This window comes from Patagioenas fasciata, chromosome 1, assembly GCF_037038585.1.
Source record: "Patagioenas fasciata isolate bPatFas1 chromosome 1, bPatFas1.hap1, whole genome shotgun sequence".
Taxonomy (NCBI): Eukaryota; Metazoa; Chordata; class Aves; order Columbiformes; family Columbidae; genus Patagioenas; species Patagioenas fasciata.
The window spans coordinates 148,396,173-148,417,160 of record NC_092520.1 but is presented as its reverse complement, the minus strand read 5'-3'; the positions used below and the strand labels follow the sequence as shown (position 1 = coordinate 148,417,160).

Genomic DNA, 20,988 nt, shown 5'->3' with positions numbered 1-20,988 from the left:
TTGTTCCTCCCACATGCAAACAGGAGTAATTAAATCAAATCTCCACCACTGCATTTCTTACCATCCCCACAGAAAGCTTTGGAGCCAGATGGTGCAGCTTGTGCCCACACTTGAATGGGTGAGCTGTGGCTTACTGGTTACCTCTGTTACCACACCACACAGCGGTAGGTAACTGTTCCAACACCTTGCCTAGGTTGGGAGGCACGCTGCAAGGCTTTTATTTAAGCAGTGTCATTTTCTGACCTTTATTCAGTTTAAGCAGAATTGGCAGCACTGCCTATGTTTAAGCTTATTCAGTATTTTCTCTTCTCAGTTCCTGTCTCCAGTTATTACATTACATTTTTAATCATTTAGGATGGTGTTGTCTGAGACAATAGCTATCTCAGATTAAATTTTACACTTAAAGCAATGTTTTTCCCCTTGCTGACATCGCCAGAAGACTCTCTGTCTCTCCCTGGAGATGGAGAACAAGAGAGATTGAGAGCAGCAGATAAAAAAGGAGGAAGGGCATGCCAGAAGGGGCAGCCGTTTGTTACCCTGTTAAAGCAGGCAGAACGGACCCATTGCTGCCGTACAGCAGTTCAGAGCCAGCTTGAACCAGCTGCTCCGTGTCTGTGCTGTAACTAACTGAAAAGAAAAGAGACAATCAGCTGCTTTGAGAAGACCCTGCTTGCGCTGCAGTGTATAGACGCTCTACAATTACCATGAATTCACTGGCTGTGTGAATTTCTTCTGTCACAGGCTGTCACCTCACAGTTTTAAATACATCAATGTGCTTCAGAAGGATTTGCTCAAGAAAGTGAGCTTTTGTGACCGTTCTCCTGATGTCAGAGTTGCCACGGTTCTCTTTTCTGAGGTGACCTTTCCTTTCCAGAGTGACATTGTAATAAGTTACCTCTCACTGATAACATTGCAGAAAACAAAATTAGCATAGTTCCTACCATTAGGTTAGTATTCATGCATGAATGTGTTTGACCTTGCTTCCTTAGCTATTTTTCTTCCAGGAGCAGAGCTCTGTGTTTAAAGAAGAAGTACAAAGTTCAATAGTAAGTGATAATCATGCTTGGCTAAAGATTGGCAGTTGAGCAATTGGCTAATATTTGGGTTAATCTCAGTTAAGGTATCACCTATAAGAGAAACAGAGAAAGGTCTATTTTCAATCTTACTTTCCTTCCCATAAGCCAACATTTTGTATTTTACTACTATATTCACACCTTTGACAAATCTCTTCTTTCTGTAGTAACTCATTTTCCTGCTCTATCAAGAGAGGTGGATACTTCCTCATTGGTGAAATGCTTTGAGAATTATTAATATGAGGTTCTCTGTCTCTCTTGCTCTCTCCTTGTTTAAATTGGTAATACTAAAGATTACTCAGTGCTAGACTGAGTCCAGAGGCAGATTTAAATGTGCACCAGTGTTCTGGAAGAAGATTTTTATCTGAGTTAATGATTGATCCTTGCTACACATCTATGAACTGTACATAGCTAAAGTTTACAGGAATCTCTAGCTCCTTGCAATAAAATCAGCAGGTACTGGTGCTCTTCATAATGTAAATATATTCATCTCATATTCCCAGCCCAGGCTGAGTAACTGAAGTCAGGAAATAAATCAGGCTTTTACCTCTGCGTCACTGCCTTTTTTGTATGTTTGCAAAAGTAAAACCTGATGTTTGCAATTGCAAGCACATGAATAAAATCCAGGAGGTGATCTGACTGTCTCATTTTTAGTGGGAAATGAAAGGGGGTGGTAGGGTGAGGCTGTGAGAGATCAACCCTTTTCTGGGAGAGAACGATTTCACAAAGAGACCAAAAGAATGAGATCCTTGGCATGTGATGGCAGATGTCCCAGCTGCACCAGTTCCCCCCCAGCTCACTGCTGACCTGCTCTCTAACGTTAAAAGCAGAAGACCCACTCACTTGACTTCTGCCTCATGGTCCTTTGCTGCTGCACATGTGGTATGGGTAGCACCACCATGGCCTCTCTCTGCTGCTGCACCTCCCGTGTGTCAGACACGGCTGGTGCTTCACACAGATGGCACCTTGACATCAGGAGAAGGTGTGTTACCATTGGGTCCTGTGCGTCAAGGAAGCCCACAGGAGCCCAAGGAAGCTCAGCAGGAGCCTCACACAACAGCACAAGACTCTGGAGGAAGGTGAAGCCCCCTCGCATGATCTCCCTGCACAAATGTGGCCATGTTGCATGCATGACTCTGAGTGCTGATAGGAGGTATTCTCAGCACTTGGGAAACGAGGAAGTTGCAAAGTCATCAACTTGCCTGAGCAGTCCATAAAATCTTATTACTGAAGACATAAGAGCATAAGAGTGGCTGTATAGGTCAGATGAAAGGTCTTTCTCTTGCCCAATTTCAATCTCTGACAGTGGCCAAAAAAAGACATAAGAGTGGGGCAAGTACAGAGGGGTACTTCCCCAGAATATTCTTCCAGGCTCCAGCAATTCATGGGCTTCCTGGGAACTAAAGGTTGTGTTGAATCACAGCCAAAGGGAGAACATCCCTGGAGTGTAGCTGACTGCAGTCCTTCTCTTCTGTGAGGAAATCCTCCAAGTGTGGCAAATGAGGCAGCATGTTACAAAACAGAAGGCCATCTTTCAAAAAGCCCTAGAACCTTGAGTTTCCAAAGCCCAGGAAACCCCTGTGCAGTGGGAGCACCACTTCACAACTGGTTTGCCTCTAACTGCACCACATCAAGCTCTCTGACAGACTCAAAAGCTCTCATCCTGCATACCACAGGCTGCTGTTACCCTCTCTCATGGTGGCACAGGTGAACATGTTCTGTCCCTAAACATCATATCCCAGTTAAGTGGATAAATGGGTGATTTCAGACACTGTTGCTACATAAATGAACCTAATGGTATGTCTCACAGCTGTATAGCCTTCTGATTGCCTTTTTCAATTAACCTCGATTAAAATTTAGAGAGGCAACAGCTTTGGCCTGAATGAACCATTTTAGGTAGAAATATTGATGAAAGCATTGCAGTTTCATCTCTGGCATCAAAACTCACTTTTAAGTGCTAGGACTTGGGCATCTTTGAGAATTTTCTCCTTGGAAGAGGGGGACTGTGTTACGGCCAACTTCTTTTACGTACACAGATAAATCTTATAGGAACTGGGCCTCCTTCCAGAGAAGACATTTCAGAGGAGAAGGCAAGTGGATGGAACACGGTGGGGCTGTGGGTGAGTGGGGCACTGCGGGGTTCACCACCACCCCCAGTGACAAGCCCGGGCAGGCGCCCGCAGAGCACAGGGGAGCTCAGCACCAGCGGGGAGGCAGCAGAGCAGGTGCGGTACCCAAGGCACCCACTTCCCTGCGTGGTCCACGGGGGAAATTTTCGCTGCCGGCCCGCGGGTGCCCGGCTCGGGGAAGTTGCTGCGCAACCCCGGGACGGGCGGCGGAGGGCTGGGACTCGCCATGCCGGCGGGGGACCGCGCCCGGGGCTGGCGGCCGCTGGGCAGGTAACGCGGGGCAGGGCGGCGGGAGGAGGCGCCCGGCCAGGTGCTGACGGGAGGGAGGGAAGGGGCGGGGAGCGGCGGGCAGGTGTGGGGCCGGCGCGGGAGGCGGCCGGAGAGGGAGGTGTTGCCCTCGGGGCTATGCCAGCCCCAGCGCCCCCGCGGCGGGAGGGACGCTGAGGACCCCGCCGCTTCTCCCTCACTCTCCTTCTCTCCGTCTCTGCCCCCACCCCAAGGATGAGCGGAGTCGAGGGCGCGCACTTCAGGCGGGCGGCTATCCGCAGGAAATTTGGCGCCACCACCGTCGTCTCCCACGGAGCAGTGCCCACCTGCCCCGCGGGGCCCCCGCCGGGGGCGGCCACCCGGAGGACACCCGCAGGTAACGGCCTTGACGGTTCCTTCGGCCCGGGCCGCTGCCCCGGGTGCAGCTGTTGGCACCGCAGCGTTGCGGGGGCACACGGAAGAGCCCCGCAGCCGGGGGTACCCGGCAGGAGGTGCCGGCGGGCAGCCGGGCCCGGCTTGCCCCGGGGGGAGCGGGGAAGGCGGCAGCGCAGTCCTGCCCGGGTCACGCAGCCCTGAGGGTTCGGGGCGGACTTGCTCCTGCGGCGAGTTCCCACGGGCTTTCTCTGCCCATCGGGCTGGCAGCGGGCGGCGTGTGTAAATAACGAGGTGGTGTTTCCTCGTCGAAGTCGGGAAGGAAGCTTCAGCGCATCAACTTTTGCCATGCGTGCTGGTGCGGTGCTGGCACGAATGTCCCCACGGGCGGCCGTGGCGGCTGCAGATCCGCTTCACCGAGGGGCTGAGTTGGGGTGGGGGACACCTTACCGAGCCCTCGGAGTTGGGGGCAGCCACAGTGCAGCTCATACCCTCATCCCGGCACGAAATGTTCTGAAGTTGTATTTTTATCAGCTCTTAGATGGGCAGGAAAGCAGTCTGCCTTCTCTGACAGACCCATGTGTCATGCCTGCCCCTCCCAGATGCCTCTTTCTTTGCCCCCTTGAGCAACAAACCTGTGTTAGACCTGTTTGATATGTTAAGCTTCAGAAGGCACCTGCTACACCTTTAATGCAGTGCTGCTGAAAGGGATGGTCACCCTATCTGGTTATCTGTGTTACCTTGGCCATGCTGGAAAAATAAGCAATTATAAAATCCAGACTTCACAAGGCTGTTGCTTATGAACAAGTTAATGCCCACAGCCGTTTATCTGTCTAAACTTTGTGATTCTGTGATGTGACACCAGGTGTGGCAGACTGTGCTTCTGCTTGTGATGTCACAGTGGCTTGATTTTATGGATGTGGAAGGACAAAATGGATGAAATAAACCTTGAAATCTCTGATATATGCTTGTTATATTGTTGGGTATGATTAAATGACAAATATAGGGACAGAGATTTTTTTGCTTGGGGGCTATCTTTTTACAGTTTCCCAGGCAAGAGACCTGCTTAGTTTAACAACAAATATGCACAGATAAGAACAGATTATTGTGGTGCTGTTCATAGGGTGTTTAACAGAACTTTAACTGGTAGTGACTTTGGATATGTGCATGAAAGCACGATTTTTTTAGCAGTGGGTTTTTTTCCAAGGCTTTACTTGTGTATTTACGTTGGGGGAAAAGGTCTATGCATAGTATGCAGGCTTAGTGGATTTCATTTTCCTCTAATAGAAGTATGCTTACAAGGGAAACCCTGTGTTTTCTGTGAGTTTCTACTTTAGTTTCATTAGGCTTCTGTAGTTACTCACTGTTACCTTAGACTCCTGGGTAACAGTTTCATACTCATCTACAATATCTTATTGTTACTCTTTTCATCTATGCACACACCAACACCACCCCATGACTTCTATTTACTAACCATATGTGCCATGCGTAGCTTTTCAGTGTGAGCATTCTTGTGGCTTTTAGATGGCAGAAAGGTTGTGAGGGCCATGACAAGAGCAATATGCTGCTTATCAAATGTCCCTGAACAGCAATAACCCATTTTATAGTACTTTCTTACATTGTGATTGCAATATTAAATACAAAATTCAGATAAGGAAATGAATCCTAAAGATATGGGAAATAAAAGGGAGACGTGGTGATGATTTTTAGCTTTTCTCATGGATGTACATAAATCCTCTCTCTTTTTTTTTTTTTTCATTCATAGTCCATTTCTCCTAGAAAATTAGGTGAAGAAACCTTGTGTGTGAAAACATAATATTTTCTCTTAGTGGGACTTTGACTCCTTATCTGCTTCTCGTGTTGGCAGTGGCCACTGCAGCATGTGCTCCAGCACCCTTTAATCCCAGGATAGCTTTGTAGCCTCCCTCTCTGTTCTTTGTAGTCAGAGCATGCCTGCATTTGCTTCTATTGTTGATAAAAGTGATCAAACTGCCTCAATTCTGCAAGCATAAACATTCATCCAGGTGGAGCAGAAAGCTGGGTGTGTTCTTTTGCTTATTAAAAAAAATGGGGTGTTTACACTTTTTTTGGGTTAGAAAGTGCTAACTGGATTTTAAAGGGGTTGTGTAATGTAGTATGCTTTTGACCTGCTTGAAAACTTTATGGGGAAGGAGGAGTTAGTGTAGCCCACTCACCTCTGATCCTCGTCTCTGCCAAGTGTTGTGAAATACGCTTGTCACTTATGTTACTGTTTGGGGACAGGACTCTGGCAATTGTCTCAGATCTGTATCTGGACTGCAACTGGAGAAACTAGATGTCTTACATCAGCTGTATTTGCTTAGAAACGCATTAGAAAAAAATCTGGATTATATGTGGCAGGTATATCAGAACTCTTCTCAGACTCGTAAATTGTATATTAATTAGTGGGAAGACTTAATAACAACTGTTATAACTCCTGTACACCCAATAGTTTCCTCAGAGCCTTTGACACTGGCCTGATGAAATAGACACTATCACAGGATTTTTATGCTGAGAGATGGAAGACCTCAAAGTATTTCCATTCTTGGTGCTGGTTAAGAAATTTCTAATGCTACAGTGAGGTTTCTGTTACAGCATTGAACTTCTGTTGTGCATTGCAATCTAAGTGTCTGACTTGTAACAGAAGAATCTTTCTCCTCTCCAACATACTATAGTCTAACTCATTCAGGTTAATTGTCATGTGCAAAATTGCAACTGAATTTTGTTAACATTTGAGTTTGGAAAAGCTTGGTGTATTAAACTACTTACAGGACAAAGCAAAAATTATTTCCTATTAGAAGTTGACATTAATTTAAAGTTTTGGATGAAAGAGTACTTTAATATTCAGAGATACTTTGAAATGCCTAGCAAAATGTCAAGGCTGATATCTAGAGACAGTTTAGAGAAGAGCTTTCAGTGGAGTAGCATGATTAATAATCTGTTTTTGAGGGGAATAACTAGTGGAGATTTAATGTCTTTTTTTTTTTTTTTTCCCTGCTGAATTAGAATTCAGAGTTGCTACTAACTGGAACAAATCTTTACTTCAAATGCATGTGTGCATGTTAACTCAAAATCAGCTATCTGCCAAGAAGCAGACATAGGTGACTGCTTGCCTGGTCAGCACCTTTCACAAGACGAGCTCTGCAAAGTGTGAGCATGACAGTACTTTGATTCTGCATCGGATTAAGTTATCCTAGAAGGCTGTATTTCGCCTTAATTGACTTGATTTAGCTGCGTAATGAAAACATCGCTTGGGACACAAGGGCACAGTAACTGGCTTTCATAGCAAGAAATAACTTCTTCCTGATATCAGTACAGTCACCCTTGTCATTGCTGCACAAGTTAGCACTTTGTGAAATTCAAATCTTGCACTGGTTCCTTGTGTTTGTTTGCTCCAGTGCAAATTTACACCCTTTCTGGACCATTTTCACCTGTTCTCTTTTCCTAAATTATACTGACATTATACTGCATATTGGCAGTCTCAGACATTGCGGTGTGCCTCTTAGGGAGCTGAGGTAATTTGCATTCAGGACAGCGTTCACTGCAGCAAGGTGTCTGCAAACACTGACAGGGAAAAAAAGTAGTTCCCCACCACTACAGTTGTATCTCTGCCTGTTAAACAGATATGATTTTATAGGATTATGTTAGCAAAACTTCAGTGGTCTTTTGGGTTTTTATTTTGCAGTGGGAGATAACCAAATGAGACTCTAATAACATGCTGCTCTAGGCTATGAAAAATGTCTATATAGTTGAGGGGTTTATTCTTTAAAAACTTGAACAATAACTATGCCCTGCCTGATAGTTTTGGTTGTGGGGTTTTTGTTGTTGTTGTTGTTTGTTTGTTGTTTTCTTTAAACAATTAACTTTGGACTCTCATTTTCCTTGCTCCTGGCTTTGTGTTACCCGTTGCATTTTGTAGACTGGTCTGCAGTGACTGAAAATCTGATTGCTAAATAGTGTGTTCAGGAAAAAAAACTAGATTAGCCTTAATGATCATATAAGCAGTGATAGGAATCTGTAAATGCACCATGAAGGAGAACTATTTGCACTGCACGCCTTTCTGGTGAAGGCAAGGGGTTTTGAAATTTTTCTGAAGCTGAAATTATTCAAGGAGAGCTGATACTTGCAAATGCTGAGAAGGGATGGTGAGTATATAGGAAGTGTTTCTAAATATTCCTCTCCTTGTAAAAATGAGGGGAAAGGAAAGTATAAAAAATTGCTTTATGCAGAACTTGCATGAAAATACATTTTCCATTCTGTTATTAGAGACCTTCCTGTTTCTGTGGGCTAAATTAATCCCATGGGGCCCTTATTGAAGCAAATGTGTTGTGTCAAAGTGCCAGGAAATGGAGCTTAGCTTCCTGAATGTTATTTTACTATTTTCTTATTCCTTTCTTCTGCTGCTTCTCCTCCAAATATTTGGAATCAAAATAATCTGTCTGAAGCCAATAAGAATGTAGCGTTTGGTTCATAGACTATCCAGAAAAGTAGCTTATGTGTATCTTGGGTTGGCTTGGCAAGGCTATTTAGTTCTTCCAAACAATGTCTGCTTTACCCAATGATTGTTTGTTGGTCTTGTAATACTGGCTTCCTGGTGATCAGGATGGTGATTTCCTTCAATAAGTTCGAATTTGTGTTCACGCTGCTTGTCTTGCTAATGACAACACAAAGGGTTTCAAAGAAGAGTGACAATTTGATGTGAGTTTGTTGAAAACAGAATAAGTCTGCTCTGTTCAGGAGAGGCTTCTTTAGAACACGCCACAAGAGGGCAAAATTGCAGAGGTGCTGGTAAATGCCATTCCCGAAGTGCTTTTAGGCATGTCTGAAATTGGGAAGTAATAGTTTGCATAGGCAATACCAATTAGTTTGTTGTACAAAATCACAGGAGCAGGTTGCCTTTGCAGAAAAATAAATATGGTTGTGAGATTTTCTGATTGGAGGAGGAGAGCTTGCTTGGAGAATGTGTTACTTTTGAGTGACTGGTAAAACACAAATATTGATAAAGGAAGGGTTTCATACCAACAAAAAGTTATTATTTGTCCTTCAACGTCTATTTTGTCCTTTGTCTGTTAGTAGCTGTGCTGCTTATAACTGCAGTTGTCTGACTTGTCACCCACTTCTTAAGTCATGGTGAAGGTCCATCTCATCTCCTGCATTTCAGTCAAAATCCCATTTATAACTGGGCAGTATTTTTATTTGATGCTGTTTGCCAGTATGTCCTGGGTACAGTGTGATCTGTGATAAGGCATTCTGACTGCTGCATTTTGCACTGTTATGTCTTAGTGTTACACATTCGCTGTGTAAGACAAATTATCTTCCCAGGAGGAAGGATTTTTCAGAGAGAAAGGAAAATATGAAGCAAGCAAATTTTAAAATAACATACTTGTAGGCTTTTTCCTCTAGTTCATTAATGCTGGGTAGATTTTCTTCAAAATGTTACTGTCAATTCAATATTTCAATCAAACTGCTGACTTCATATCTTGTAGCTGAGACCCCTTTTTCTATGAGAGAAAAAATGTTTTTCTGTTCCAGTATGGGTTACCATGTGTAATAATCTCTCCTGAATATGAAGTGATCTAGCATGAATACACTTAGATGATCAGAATGATCCCTTCCATCCCGTGAAATCTATGAATAAACTTTGCCTCCAGCTCTTGCTGGTCGAAACGTTTTAATCAAATGCGTAGCTGTGGGCAGCTCGATTTATTCAGGCTGTTATCAACAAACTCCTGTACTTCTGACAAGGGGAGAGAGAATTCTGTTTAGAGAGAGTATCCCCAGAGCAAGAGTTTTGTCGATAACCCCAACAAGAAAAAAGAGGAAATTGAAAGGGGATTTTTAACGTTTTCTTCAACTAGCTGCCTTGGAAGTAGCATTTTAGCAGAGATGGCTTTAGCAGAAGAAACTACTTTTGAAATGAATGTAAGGAAGGGAGGATGGGGCTCTGCTGAGATGTTGATGAACCAAGTAAAAATCAGAGAAGTGGTCCCAGTGCACAAATACACAGCAGGAAGGCGATACCAGAAGATATGGGGAAATGAATAAAAGCACAAGAGGAGAAAAATTAAACCACTGCAGTAATCTGCAAAGCCAGACATGTAAAGAAATGTGTTTTTAACGAGTTTCAGAGCAATTTGACACCTCTGATCACACTGAAACTCAGTAAAATGAAGCGTGAAATGGATTAAAAATTGGAGGCAAAAGACGCTAACTAGAAGATAGGGCAGAGTAGTGAAACAGTGTTAGTTACTAAGTATTAATGCTAAGTGTGTCACAGATGTTAATGTAAAATAAGCTAAATAGCCTGGAACAGAAGAAAAAACACAGTGGAACTGTAATGTGAGATGTGAAATCCTGTGATTTATTCCTGACTTCGGAACAAATGTTGTCTTGCAGCAGCTTACAGGTCTAGCCTTCCCCTCATGAGTAACTGCAGATACTTGCCCTCCCTCTCAAATAGATGTTAGTGTGCCCAGGTGGAGATGAGGATTGGGGAGAGAGAATGGTGACCAACGATCAAAAATAAGTCTGACTGGTTCAGTATCTGGTTTCCTATTTGTCTTTTTAAAGATTTGGCTTTCTACTAGTTTAGCATGTGATGTTTCCATACTAGGCTTTTGGTCCTGTTGTTGCTATTCTGACTGAGTCCTTATGGTGAGGACTTGCAGCTACTGTAAGGTCACCCATCCTTGTGGCTTTATAACTATGTTCTAACTCTGTCTGGCTCTTGCATACTTGAAACCAGTGGGGTCTGAGCTGCCCCAAGGGCTGGTTCTGTGGTACCAGGGCTGCTGGTGGCCCTTCCATGGGTGGCTGTCCTACGCCCTGGTTCAGTGCTGGGTGCTGCTTCTGCATTCTCGATGAGGTTTCTATGGGCTCAGTCTCTTTAGGGACTTTATGGCACCCAAAGGAAAACTCAACAGAGGAGTTTCTAACTGCCTCTTTATTATGTCTTCTGTTTCTGTGAATTGCTGGAAGCCTCGATCTTGAAAGCTTGAGAGCAGATCCTTCTGCCCATACCTGGTGGCTTCTGGAGGTAGAAGAGGGAGGGATGGAGTGTAGAGCAATCTGCTGTTGCTTCTGATTCTGGCTGGAGATCATGACCTGACAAGTCACTGTTCCTTGCAGAGACTGTCTAGTCTTTAAGCTCCAGCTTATTTATTTATTTACTTCAGGGTTATATTCTTTTATCTTCCTGCTGAGCTGAGGCATTCAGTTGCTTAAGCTGTTTAAGACTCCTAGGTTCTCTTTCACCATGAAACAGGTATTTTAAATCAAAAATCAAAGTTAAGGTCTACAGCAGACTTAAAAGAAACAAACAAACAAACCCCAAACAAACTATAAATTACCTGAATTGTAAAATTGTTATTTGAATATAATTTTTAAAATGTTTTGTCTTGTATCAGAAGGCCTGATGACAACTTGCAACGAGTAATCAGAATGATTTTCCTCTCTGCTCTTGCATGTGACTATTCACTGTCTTGTCTGTGATACTTCAGTTTCTTAATAGAATACTAATATATGCATTATTTGTATTAACATCAGTAATTGAATTAGGAAATGAAAATTACTGGCTAATTACAATCGCCTTCAGAATTCGTGATTTAAGAATCAAAACAAAATCACTGATACAGACACAAATTGTTCTTTATAGAATTGAAACCTTTTTCAGTTTTATGCGATTATAATGCTAGCCTTTTCTTCAGTTGACTCTTGCCAAAATGCCCCTATTTTAATAAAAGCATACTGTACATTCCTTTTCATTCACTCTGACATTGACTTTTGACATTAAGATATTACATTTCATCCACGAGGGCAGAATCCTTTTGTACTTCAACTATTCCCCTAGGGGCTATCAGTGTCAGCATTCAAGAAAGTTATATGGGATGCCAGACACCTGAGGATTGTTTTCAAGAGTTCTTAGGGATCTTGTTTATGTGCCCTTTGAAAGCCTATAGCTTCTGAATTCTTAAAAAAGAGGGCTTTTATGTCTTTGAACCAAAAGCTTGGAAATTCTTGGGTGAAAATGTGATTCTAGGGGAGGCTTTGCAAAACACCCAATTTTTGTGGTATATACAATAAAATGAGAATTTATGTCAGGGCATAAAGTTATTCAGCATTTGTGTTTTGGCTTATTTTAATTCTAAATATAGAACTAGGTGAAATTTATTAAGATGCACTTTAAATTTGAAAGCAAGTTGCATTTATTATTACTTAAACTTGTGCATTAACAATCACCCTGTTTTCTAAAATGAATAATGATTTTAAGTTGACTTTCATCAAGTTCTGATAATCTGATCCACCTGTTACTCTGTAATCACCTTCACACTCTATTGAGTTATGCAAGATAATGCAGTAAACAGTATTCTTTATAATTTATCAATCTATATCTGATCCAGTGGACAAATATGCTCACATGTGTTACAAATGAAGGGCGAGCTAATGGTTGAGCTGGCTGTGAACATGCTGTTTAGAGACTGCCAAGGTAGGTCAGGTACCAGGAGGTAATTGCCGCAGTGCTCTGTGGTGGCTTTTGTGCTTGAGTTGAATGGAAGGGTGTAAGCAAGTCAAAACACAACCACCAAGTCATTGGTTGTGCACATTATCTATCTCTAAACTTCCTTCTGTCTTCTCCCCGTCCTGTATCAAGCATAGACGATCTCTTCAGAATAACATTCCTTACATGCAGTCAAAGTGGGAGGAAAAAGTCTGTCCCAACTGCCATGTAGAGCCAACAAGAGACCTGGCTGGTAATGGCATGGGCTGCCCTTGGGGTTCAACTTCACTGTGGAGAATTGTCCCTTTAAGCTTTATCTTATTTTCTGTATAAGGACTTTACTGCTTGTGCACAGGATATATTAATAGCCTTTTATTCATAGAAATTAGAACAATATTAACATTGTGTGTATTAACAGAGAAGTTAGAGGAAGTTCAAAACCCCAATGAGTTACCTCTTCCAAGGGTCTTGATAGAGCTTAAACAAATAAGTGTCTGTTCATTCCAACTATATTTAATTATTTCTAGGTTTTGACAACTGTTAAAAGTTAACAGTATAACTTCTGCTTATGTAGCTGATACCAATGGTGTAGTTAACTAGTGTTATGTGGGGTTTTTGGTTATTTTCAGTAAATTCAGTTGTGCTGCAACAGGAAAATAGGTCTATCATTTTAAAATCAGAGTAATATTGGTATTTGGAATGTGGTGATTCTGTGATGTGAATCTTACCATTGTAAATATCGTGTCCTCTTTGTTACTTCCTAAATGCTATTCAGCAGTTGTGTGGGACTAGATCCTGATTAAAACTAATCTTAACTGGTTTTTGTTCCACACACAACTTACAGAAAATGTTGAGATAAGAAGGTGGTAGCCTCTAAATGATAAAGGAAAAAGGGGACTAAGTAGTTTCACTGTGCCTGTCTTATGATTAGCTGATTTAAATATTTACATCATTTAGAACACTGAGTAGTGTTTCTAGGGGTGTCTCATGCAGCTCAAATTATCAGATTACTTTTTTTTTCTTTTTTTTTTTTTTTTTTTTGTCCCCCACACAGGGTTTAACAATCATATGTAAAGGTATTTGCCAAGCCCTTATTGATTGTTTCTGTCCTGCTGAGGTCGAGGCATATGTGTTCAGCATCCATCTGAAATAGCATGCAGTATCTGATAACTGAGCCGGACCATGATCCTATTATATGAGACATCAGAAAGCCTTCACAGTCTTCTAAAACTTCTTTGATACAGATAATTCACACTTTTATTCTCTAAAATTAATGACTTGCACTATGGTTTTGTGAGAGAATATTAACATAGTCTTTTCAAAAAGGAAAGTGGTTTCAAAGCTGACACAGAGAAAAATGGCCAGTGTCAGGAGGAGTGGCTTGGTAATGCTGCAGAAGCATCTGCATGCAGAATGGCTAAGGGGCACAGCAGTTTAACATAACTCTTTCCCAGTTAAACGTGTCTAGGTATGATGTAATGAATATTCAAATATGGTGTAGTTACAGAAACTAAACCCTCACTTGTAGAGAAGTGAATATGCAGCACTCCAAATGAATACTCAAGTTATGTTGTTCAGGCCCAGGAAATGTTGTAAATTCCCCTTTGCAGCACTAGGCCTTCCAATTGTTTCCTTTTGCCTGGAGATGCTTGGGAGATATTTTACAGATGAGGAAAAATACAGAAATTCCCTATTAGAGTGACATTTTGGAGACTTTGCTGCAGGAAAAAAATCAGACCAATGCTGGCCAAAAAAATCTTTCACTATTTCATTCCTTTGGTCCCAGGGAAGGAGATTAAGAAGCTGAGCAGAAGTAGATGACATGTTCTTTGAAGAATCTGGGAGTGCATATATTTAGTAGTCTTCTGTTTTCTACTATGCTCTGCTCAGCTATATGTGCTTGTACAAAAGTACATACTGGAAGGAAAAAAAACCCACTCCTGCCCCACTCAGCTTCCCATATGTTCATTCTGAGTATTTGGGCTGCCTTTGTGCCCACGTACCACCCTGAATCTGTAGTTTGGGATGGAAATTTGTCTAAGTATTTTTCCCTCATGAAATCAAATAAAACAGCTGTTTGCTGTCAAATGTTGGCTTCAGTTCCAGGAAGGAAAATGCATTTAAATATAAAAAGTGAGAATATGTAATGCCTGCTAAGACTGACAAGGATTGCATACTTCTTATAGTCGGTGAGATGATAGGCAACCTTAAGTATAGGTAAGGCTAACAGTGCTGGAAACTGAAATGCCCAGAGCTGAGGTGTCTGAAGTGCTATAGTTGGATTTGATTTTTTTTTTTTCCTTTGACTATATGTGGAAGTGCAGATTGTTTGAAGTTGAAATACAGTGTTTACAGTGGCTCAGGGTGTAGAAGCAGGATTGGCTTTCTGATAAGGGTTTTTTTCCAGGTACACAAGGGATTAGATTTTTTGTGAAAGCAGAAGCTATTTAGTAACTGGAAGTAAGAAGAGGGGACTGCAAACTCACTGCATGGTGCTGAAAGGACTCTTTATCCTAAGGATTTTTCTTTCTTTTTTATTTTTCTTGGTGTATGGGCTTACATTCAGAGAGGACAAGAGGATTTTGATAGCTGGTAAGCATGTTAAACTTTAAATGAAAACTTTTGAACTGCTTTACAACAGCTGCTAACAAACCACATAGAATAAAACCTAGGTAATAGTGTGCTAATGAAGAAGAACCTCCACTTTTACTATAAGCTCTTGAATGACAAACATTCAAGTAAATAGAAGCAAATTATCTGTGTTTCTATGTGGAATGTATACTGTCGTCTTTGCCTATCTTTTTTCTATGTGTGGATGTTATACCACTGAATGATCTGCTGTTTAAATTATGATGATAGAATTAATTATTTGGGGAGTGTGGTCCTTAAGCGTAGCATGGTTCCTGTTAGCGCGGGTTGGCTGGGTGTGAGTTGTTTTCTTTGTTGGTTCTGTTTTTAATCCTGTTGTGGAAAACATAATTTTTAAAGACTAAGTTGAGTTAAAATCTTTTAGCAAATTGGAGGTCAATTTGAGGGACTGTAACCTTGACTGTGCAGGTCAATTAGGAGGTTTCAGTGCTATGTAAAATAAAGAGGTTTGATATACTTATTTGTGGGGATTTTTTTGTTGTTGTTGGAAAGATTATAGGTGGTTTGCCACAGACAGAAACTGCTGTAGGGAAAGAAAAGAATATTTTTTTAAAAATTATTATTTTTATAAACAGCATTGGGTCACTGTTTACCCATCTGGGACATAACAGCAACGTACACAAATATTGCCTAAAAGTTTGTGGAAAATAAGGAACACCTTCACAAGCTAAAGTAGAAAATAAGGAACTGAAAATAGTGATTAAGAAAATACAAAGGTCTCTGAGTAGAACGTGTTTCATGCCAGGTGTCTCCCAGCTCAGAGCGCTCTGAGTGCACAGGCTGCTTCAGCCGCTGTGGTGCTGCATTGTTGTAGCAAAAGGACTGATGTCTCAGTGCATTGGCTTTGTCATAGGCATTGCAGTAATAGGTGGTTCTTCTAAGGCACTTTTATTGGTAATCTGAAAAGATCCCCTGTGTATAAAACAGCAGGAGGCCAATCTAATCCCTAATGTAATTTGATAGACTGTACTGGACCTAAGCATTAGGATATGTTTGGATATGGATACAGTTTTGACATAAGCATTTGGGTATGGTTAATACTTTCAAGTATTAAACCTTCAGTTGTATAATGTGATTTTTTTTTTTTTTTTTTTTTTTCCCCAGACATAAATCCTGACTTACTGTTCATGTTAGCAGGTTAAGGGCAGGAACAATGTGTACTAAGCACATCTAACTTCATTTTTTTTGAACTCCAGTTCATTCAGAGGCTTTCGGTTAATGCTTTTTGTCTTACATTGAAAAAGAACAGTCTGCCATATGTCTGTGGAGTAACAGGGGAAAGGGCTACACAAACTGAGGTGATTCTTCAGGATTTTCTGTCCTCATGCATGTTTAAGGAATGTTGCCTGCCCAGCCTGTTAGCACAGTGGCTACTGCAAGCATGAGGCCAAAGGTAGTAAGTCACCATTTTTTTTTAATACTGGCTTTGGAATATTTTCTATTGACTGGCTAGTATTTCTTTTGCATCCCATATTGAATTTGTGTAGAAAATGTAAACTGAGTGAATTTTGCCTGTTGGAAGTAATAGTTAATGCATGTCTGATATTGTAAGATAATTTATTAGATAATAGGAAAGGTTCTAGTAGTCAGAATTTCATGACTGTTTTGATTGCTTGATTTCATTAAAAGTCTTTGTGATAGCTCAGCCAAGTGACTTGCATTTGTCTATTACTACAGCAATCAAATCTAGAAATATATCAAGAGCCTCAAATGTTGTCTAAAATTTAAGTTTTCCCTTTTTGAATGGTCACTTTGACTGTGCTTTTATCAGCATTGTGCAGTCTGGCTGATTTTTCTGTGGATGTTGTGAAGGACGGTGTCTGCTGCAGCTTTTGCAGAGTGTTGAGGCACTGGCACATGAGGGAGCAGCTTTGGTGGCACTGGAACCTTGTTCACTGAGGTTCTCCTTCTGTTCACATGTTCTTCCTGGCCCCCTTAGCATGGTATAGAAAGAAAGAAAGCAAGTTCTGAACAAATTTAATGAATAATCAATATACAATAATCTCTTCTGCAGAATGACCGTTTCTTATTTTGCTTACTTGTTGCATGTCATGGTGAGATCCAGATCCATCTGGGTATAATAAAAAATGCTCAAATAATTCACTGCCAATAATTTAATTTAGCAGCAAACTATTACACTATAGGCTGTCTTTTTTTTTTAATTTTGCTTTTGTGGTTCCTACAATGATTATAATGTAAAAGAAATAAGCGGAAGATCCTTTTTTCACTGCATGTTGAATCAACAAGAGGCTTTTCTTGATGTGACCTTGGACTGGTTGGTTTGTTCCTTCAACTGATTGTTCCCTGTGATTACTTTTCCTTAGCAAAAACGATCTAAGAATCAAGCCAGCTCTTACTGTTGGCTCCCTATTAACTTGTGGGTATTTTTCTTCTTGTTGGTTGTTTGCTTGTTTGGTGGGGTTTTTTTTGCTTTAAATATTATCCTGCTCCCTAATTAGGAGTTAGCAGAGATATTTAGGAATATACAGGTAAAACAATTTTCTGAAGAGATGCCTCATGTTTGTTTCCAAATCAGTGGATTGTGGACAATGTCTGCATGTTCCTTCTGATTCACTTGTATGATATTAAAGAGGAGGCAGGTGTGTACTTGTTCTATTAATTCTAATGCATGTGTTTGAATTAACAACAACAACAAAAAAGCAATAAAGAAAACCACACCTGTGCTATGTGACTCCTCAGAGGCTACAATGAAGGTAACTTCATATTCTAATTCTATACATATGACAAGAACCTGATTTTTTTAAAAAATCTAAACCTGAACTTTATTCAACTTCAGTTAAGGTGATTTTAATATAATAAGATCAATAAGGTAATTTATAGCAAAATAATTTTATTCAACTTCAGTATCTTTCAAAACTTGCACGATTTTGGTTTACAGACAGAACTGTGCCTTGCTATGTTGAAAATGTGAAAATTCAATATTAGTGCATGGTACCTATGGCAACTTAAAATACGAGCAGCTTCATTATGCTCTTTATTGATAAATATCAATAAAACATTGTATGAGATCCAACAATATGTAGGCAATTCTTGACAGATAAATACTTAACTCAGTGTTGGTAAGCAAGCTTAGGTAGGGATCCTGCACTTACTAGGCTCAAAACAAGCAAAGTCAGTGCAGTAGTTTCTTTGACTTCATATTTGAATTTAAAACCACCTTATTTCCCACATGGTAGCCCACTGAATTCTCCACAGACTACTACTGAAGAAAGAATAATAAATTGCTTCCTTGCTGGAACCAGAATGCATAGGGTACAGCCTGGTTTATTCTGTCTTCGCTATGTCCATCACAGCAGCTGCAGTCACATATCAAAGGGGAGAGTCAGCTTTAGATGTCTGAATATCACATTTTCCCAACTCTTGCTGCCATTTTTTTGGGCTGGAGCTGGTGGGGTGGCCGCTGTCACAGCCGTGATAGTGCTGTGCTCTGCTGGAGGGGTTGCTGCTGCATTTCCAGCTGGCTCCAATTCAGCAAAGCTAGCCTGTTTTTTCCATCCTACGAGTGATTATGGGCCTGTCTTGCAGATCGCATTTTGGTTTAGTGGGTGCTAGGGATGTAATTTTAAAAGCTGAAGAAGCTCCTTGGAGGTTCTGAGTTTTTGACAGAAGGCTAACTGGGAACAGTGTTGGTTGTATATGGAATGCTTTCGACTGTATGGAGGAACATGCTCTCTAATGGATTACAACAGATCCATATGTCTCTGAGTGATGTCATCATCCCATCTGACAGTTATCAAACCATTTTGCATACTTCCCCGTATCTTCTTTACATGTATGTTCAAATTAAGCTCCTTTCTCATAGTTTTTAACAAAAGAGAAAACTGTCTGATGTGGAAAAGAACTGCATTCAAGATGAATGTTCATACACTGAATTTTTTTGAACTCTTTGAAACTCCCGAGTATTGACCTACAGCCAGTAAACCAGCTTTAGTTTCTCTAAGGTTTAGTTTAACTGTGAAACACTTGTAAATATTCGGTGCCTGGTAACGTTGTGATTCAATAGAAATGGTTGGACTGACTAAATTGGCTGTGTGGTATGAAAGATAAGGGGATTTCTACCCTATCAACTGTATATTAATATCTAATCAGACCTAGTCTTTTTATGCTCAAGGTGAAAAAAATATTATTAGGTAGAACATAGGTTTGTTTCCCACAGACTTCATTCAAAAGATCTCCGTTTCACAGATTAATCTGTGATTAATCATAAAATGGTTACCTTTAACAGTAGCTTAGCATCTTAGTTTTCTATCCTCAGTTCAAAGTCTAGAATGAAAATAGAGCGATTTACCTGCATATTTCTTTCTTTGTGAGTGGCTAACTTGGAGCTGGAGATCAATGACAAAAATGTGAAATTGAGAATAAACTGCCTGTGAAAATGGATGAAGATGATATTGCTGGTAAAAGACTCTTAACATTTTAGTGGTTAGAATTCCTCTTTGCTGTGATTCCTGTGCCATCCTTGTCATATCTGGAATCTGGTTATTTATGCTGAATAGTGAAATCTTTCTAAAACTCTGTTTTGCTTTCTGCTTCCATGGCAATAGATGCCCTTATAAAGAAGCAAGTGCAAATGGAACCTTCTCATTTTCTAAGGCTCCAAGTAATTTAGTAGTTCACAGTTGCCTTCAGAGACTGCTCTGAAAGTTTAGTGAATCCTGCTGTGAATCTGAATCTCTGAGTGATTCTGCTGATGGTTGGCAAAATAAATTTGTATTGTTAGCTTTCTCTCTTGACCCTCCTTCTTGTGACCGAGCAGCATAACGAGGAATGGCATATGAGTTAATGGCTATATTCTTTTGGTCATAAGAAGCAGATGTAAAGTGTGCTTCCATCTAAATAAGAACAAATGATCCTTAGGACTATTTTGTCAAATCGTAGGCCAAAACACTGTACTATATATTGGTCAAACTAGTAAAAACATCTGACTGGTGGTTTTGAATGAAGTGTGCAGTTGTACTAAAGCTACTTAGAAATCATCCTTCATCTATCTCAAGTATTTCACATTGCCCACTTCAAATCATGGATGTGACTGGGAAAGTCAATCCTAGTTTTATTGAACTATCATTTTGAGTGATCAGCAGTAGCCCTCAGTACAGTGACCATAATTCTCAAGATGACATGGAGATCAATGGCATCATGGACTGAGCATTTCACAAGGCTGAAATCTTTCATTTGTCTGCAGTTGGAGATCATGTTGCTGCTGTTAGATTTCTGGGATTTTAAGTCCGACTTGAGAGGTATTTTTCCAGTGAAATGGAAAACCAGTGTTTTTTTCGTCTCATTAGAAGTCTTGAAACATGCAAAATTTTCTGTTTGGAATATCCATTAAAAACAAAAAAATCAGAATCAAAGAATGGTTGAAGTTTGAAGGGATCTTGAGGTCATCTTGTCCAACCACTCTGCTCAAAAGCAGGTCACCTAGAGCTGGTTGTTCCAGACCACATCCAGATGGCTTTTGACTGTCTCTAAGGATGGAGATATTAGTAATATCTCATTAATAAATAAGATAAGCAAAACAACCTATTGTAGATATCCAGGATTTTGATAAAATGCTGGGTCTGTTTGAAATGTTTGAAACCTACATTGTTAATATAATATCTAAATTTTTATTTTCTTTTCAAGCAGATGGCAGATAATACAACTTTGAAAGGGTTGAGATTCTTTACAACTTATTTCTTCAAAACCAGCGATGTTTCCTTTGTATTGTTGTCATTCATAGATGTATTTTTCATCTCAGGAGCAAATCATCAGCCTTCAAAGGTTCTGCAAATATTTGTTTTGATAAAATTTTTTGACCTATTTGTCATAGTCTGTAGGAACGGTGGTATAGTTTTACCTCCAGAATTGTCTTCTAAGCAAAAGAAACCTTAAAGGATCAGTAGCCCTCCCTCTCCTTTAGAAAACAGGCGGTGGCTACTAAGTGTTATTCCATTGATATATCTGTATTACTGGACAAATATGC

General features: G+C 40.6%; 1 protein-coding gene across 1 annotated transcript in view; it reads left to right on the top strand.

Moving 5' to 3' along the window:
• The first annotated feature begins 3,594 nt into the window (after positions 1 to 3,594).
• The window catches only part of FGD4 (FYVE, RhoGEF and PH domain containing 4), a 118,237-nt gene continuing 100,843 nt past the window's right edge, over positions 3,595 to 20,988 (top strand). The window contains exon 1 of the mRNA XM_065842627.2: positions 3,595 to 3,845. Coding sequence (XP_065698699.2) covers positions 3,704 to 3,845 — 142 coding nt within the window. The 5' untranslated portion in view covers positions 3,595 to 3,703. The remainder of the gene's footprint in view (positions 3,846 to 20,988) is intronic.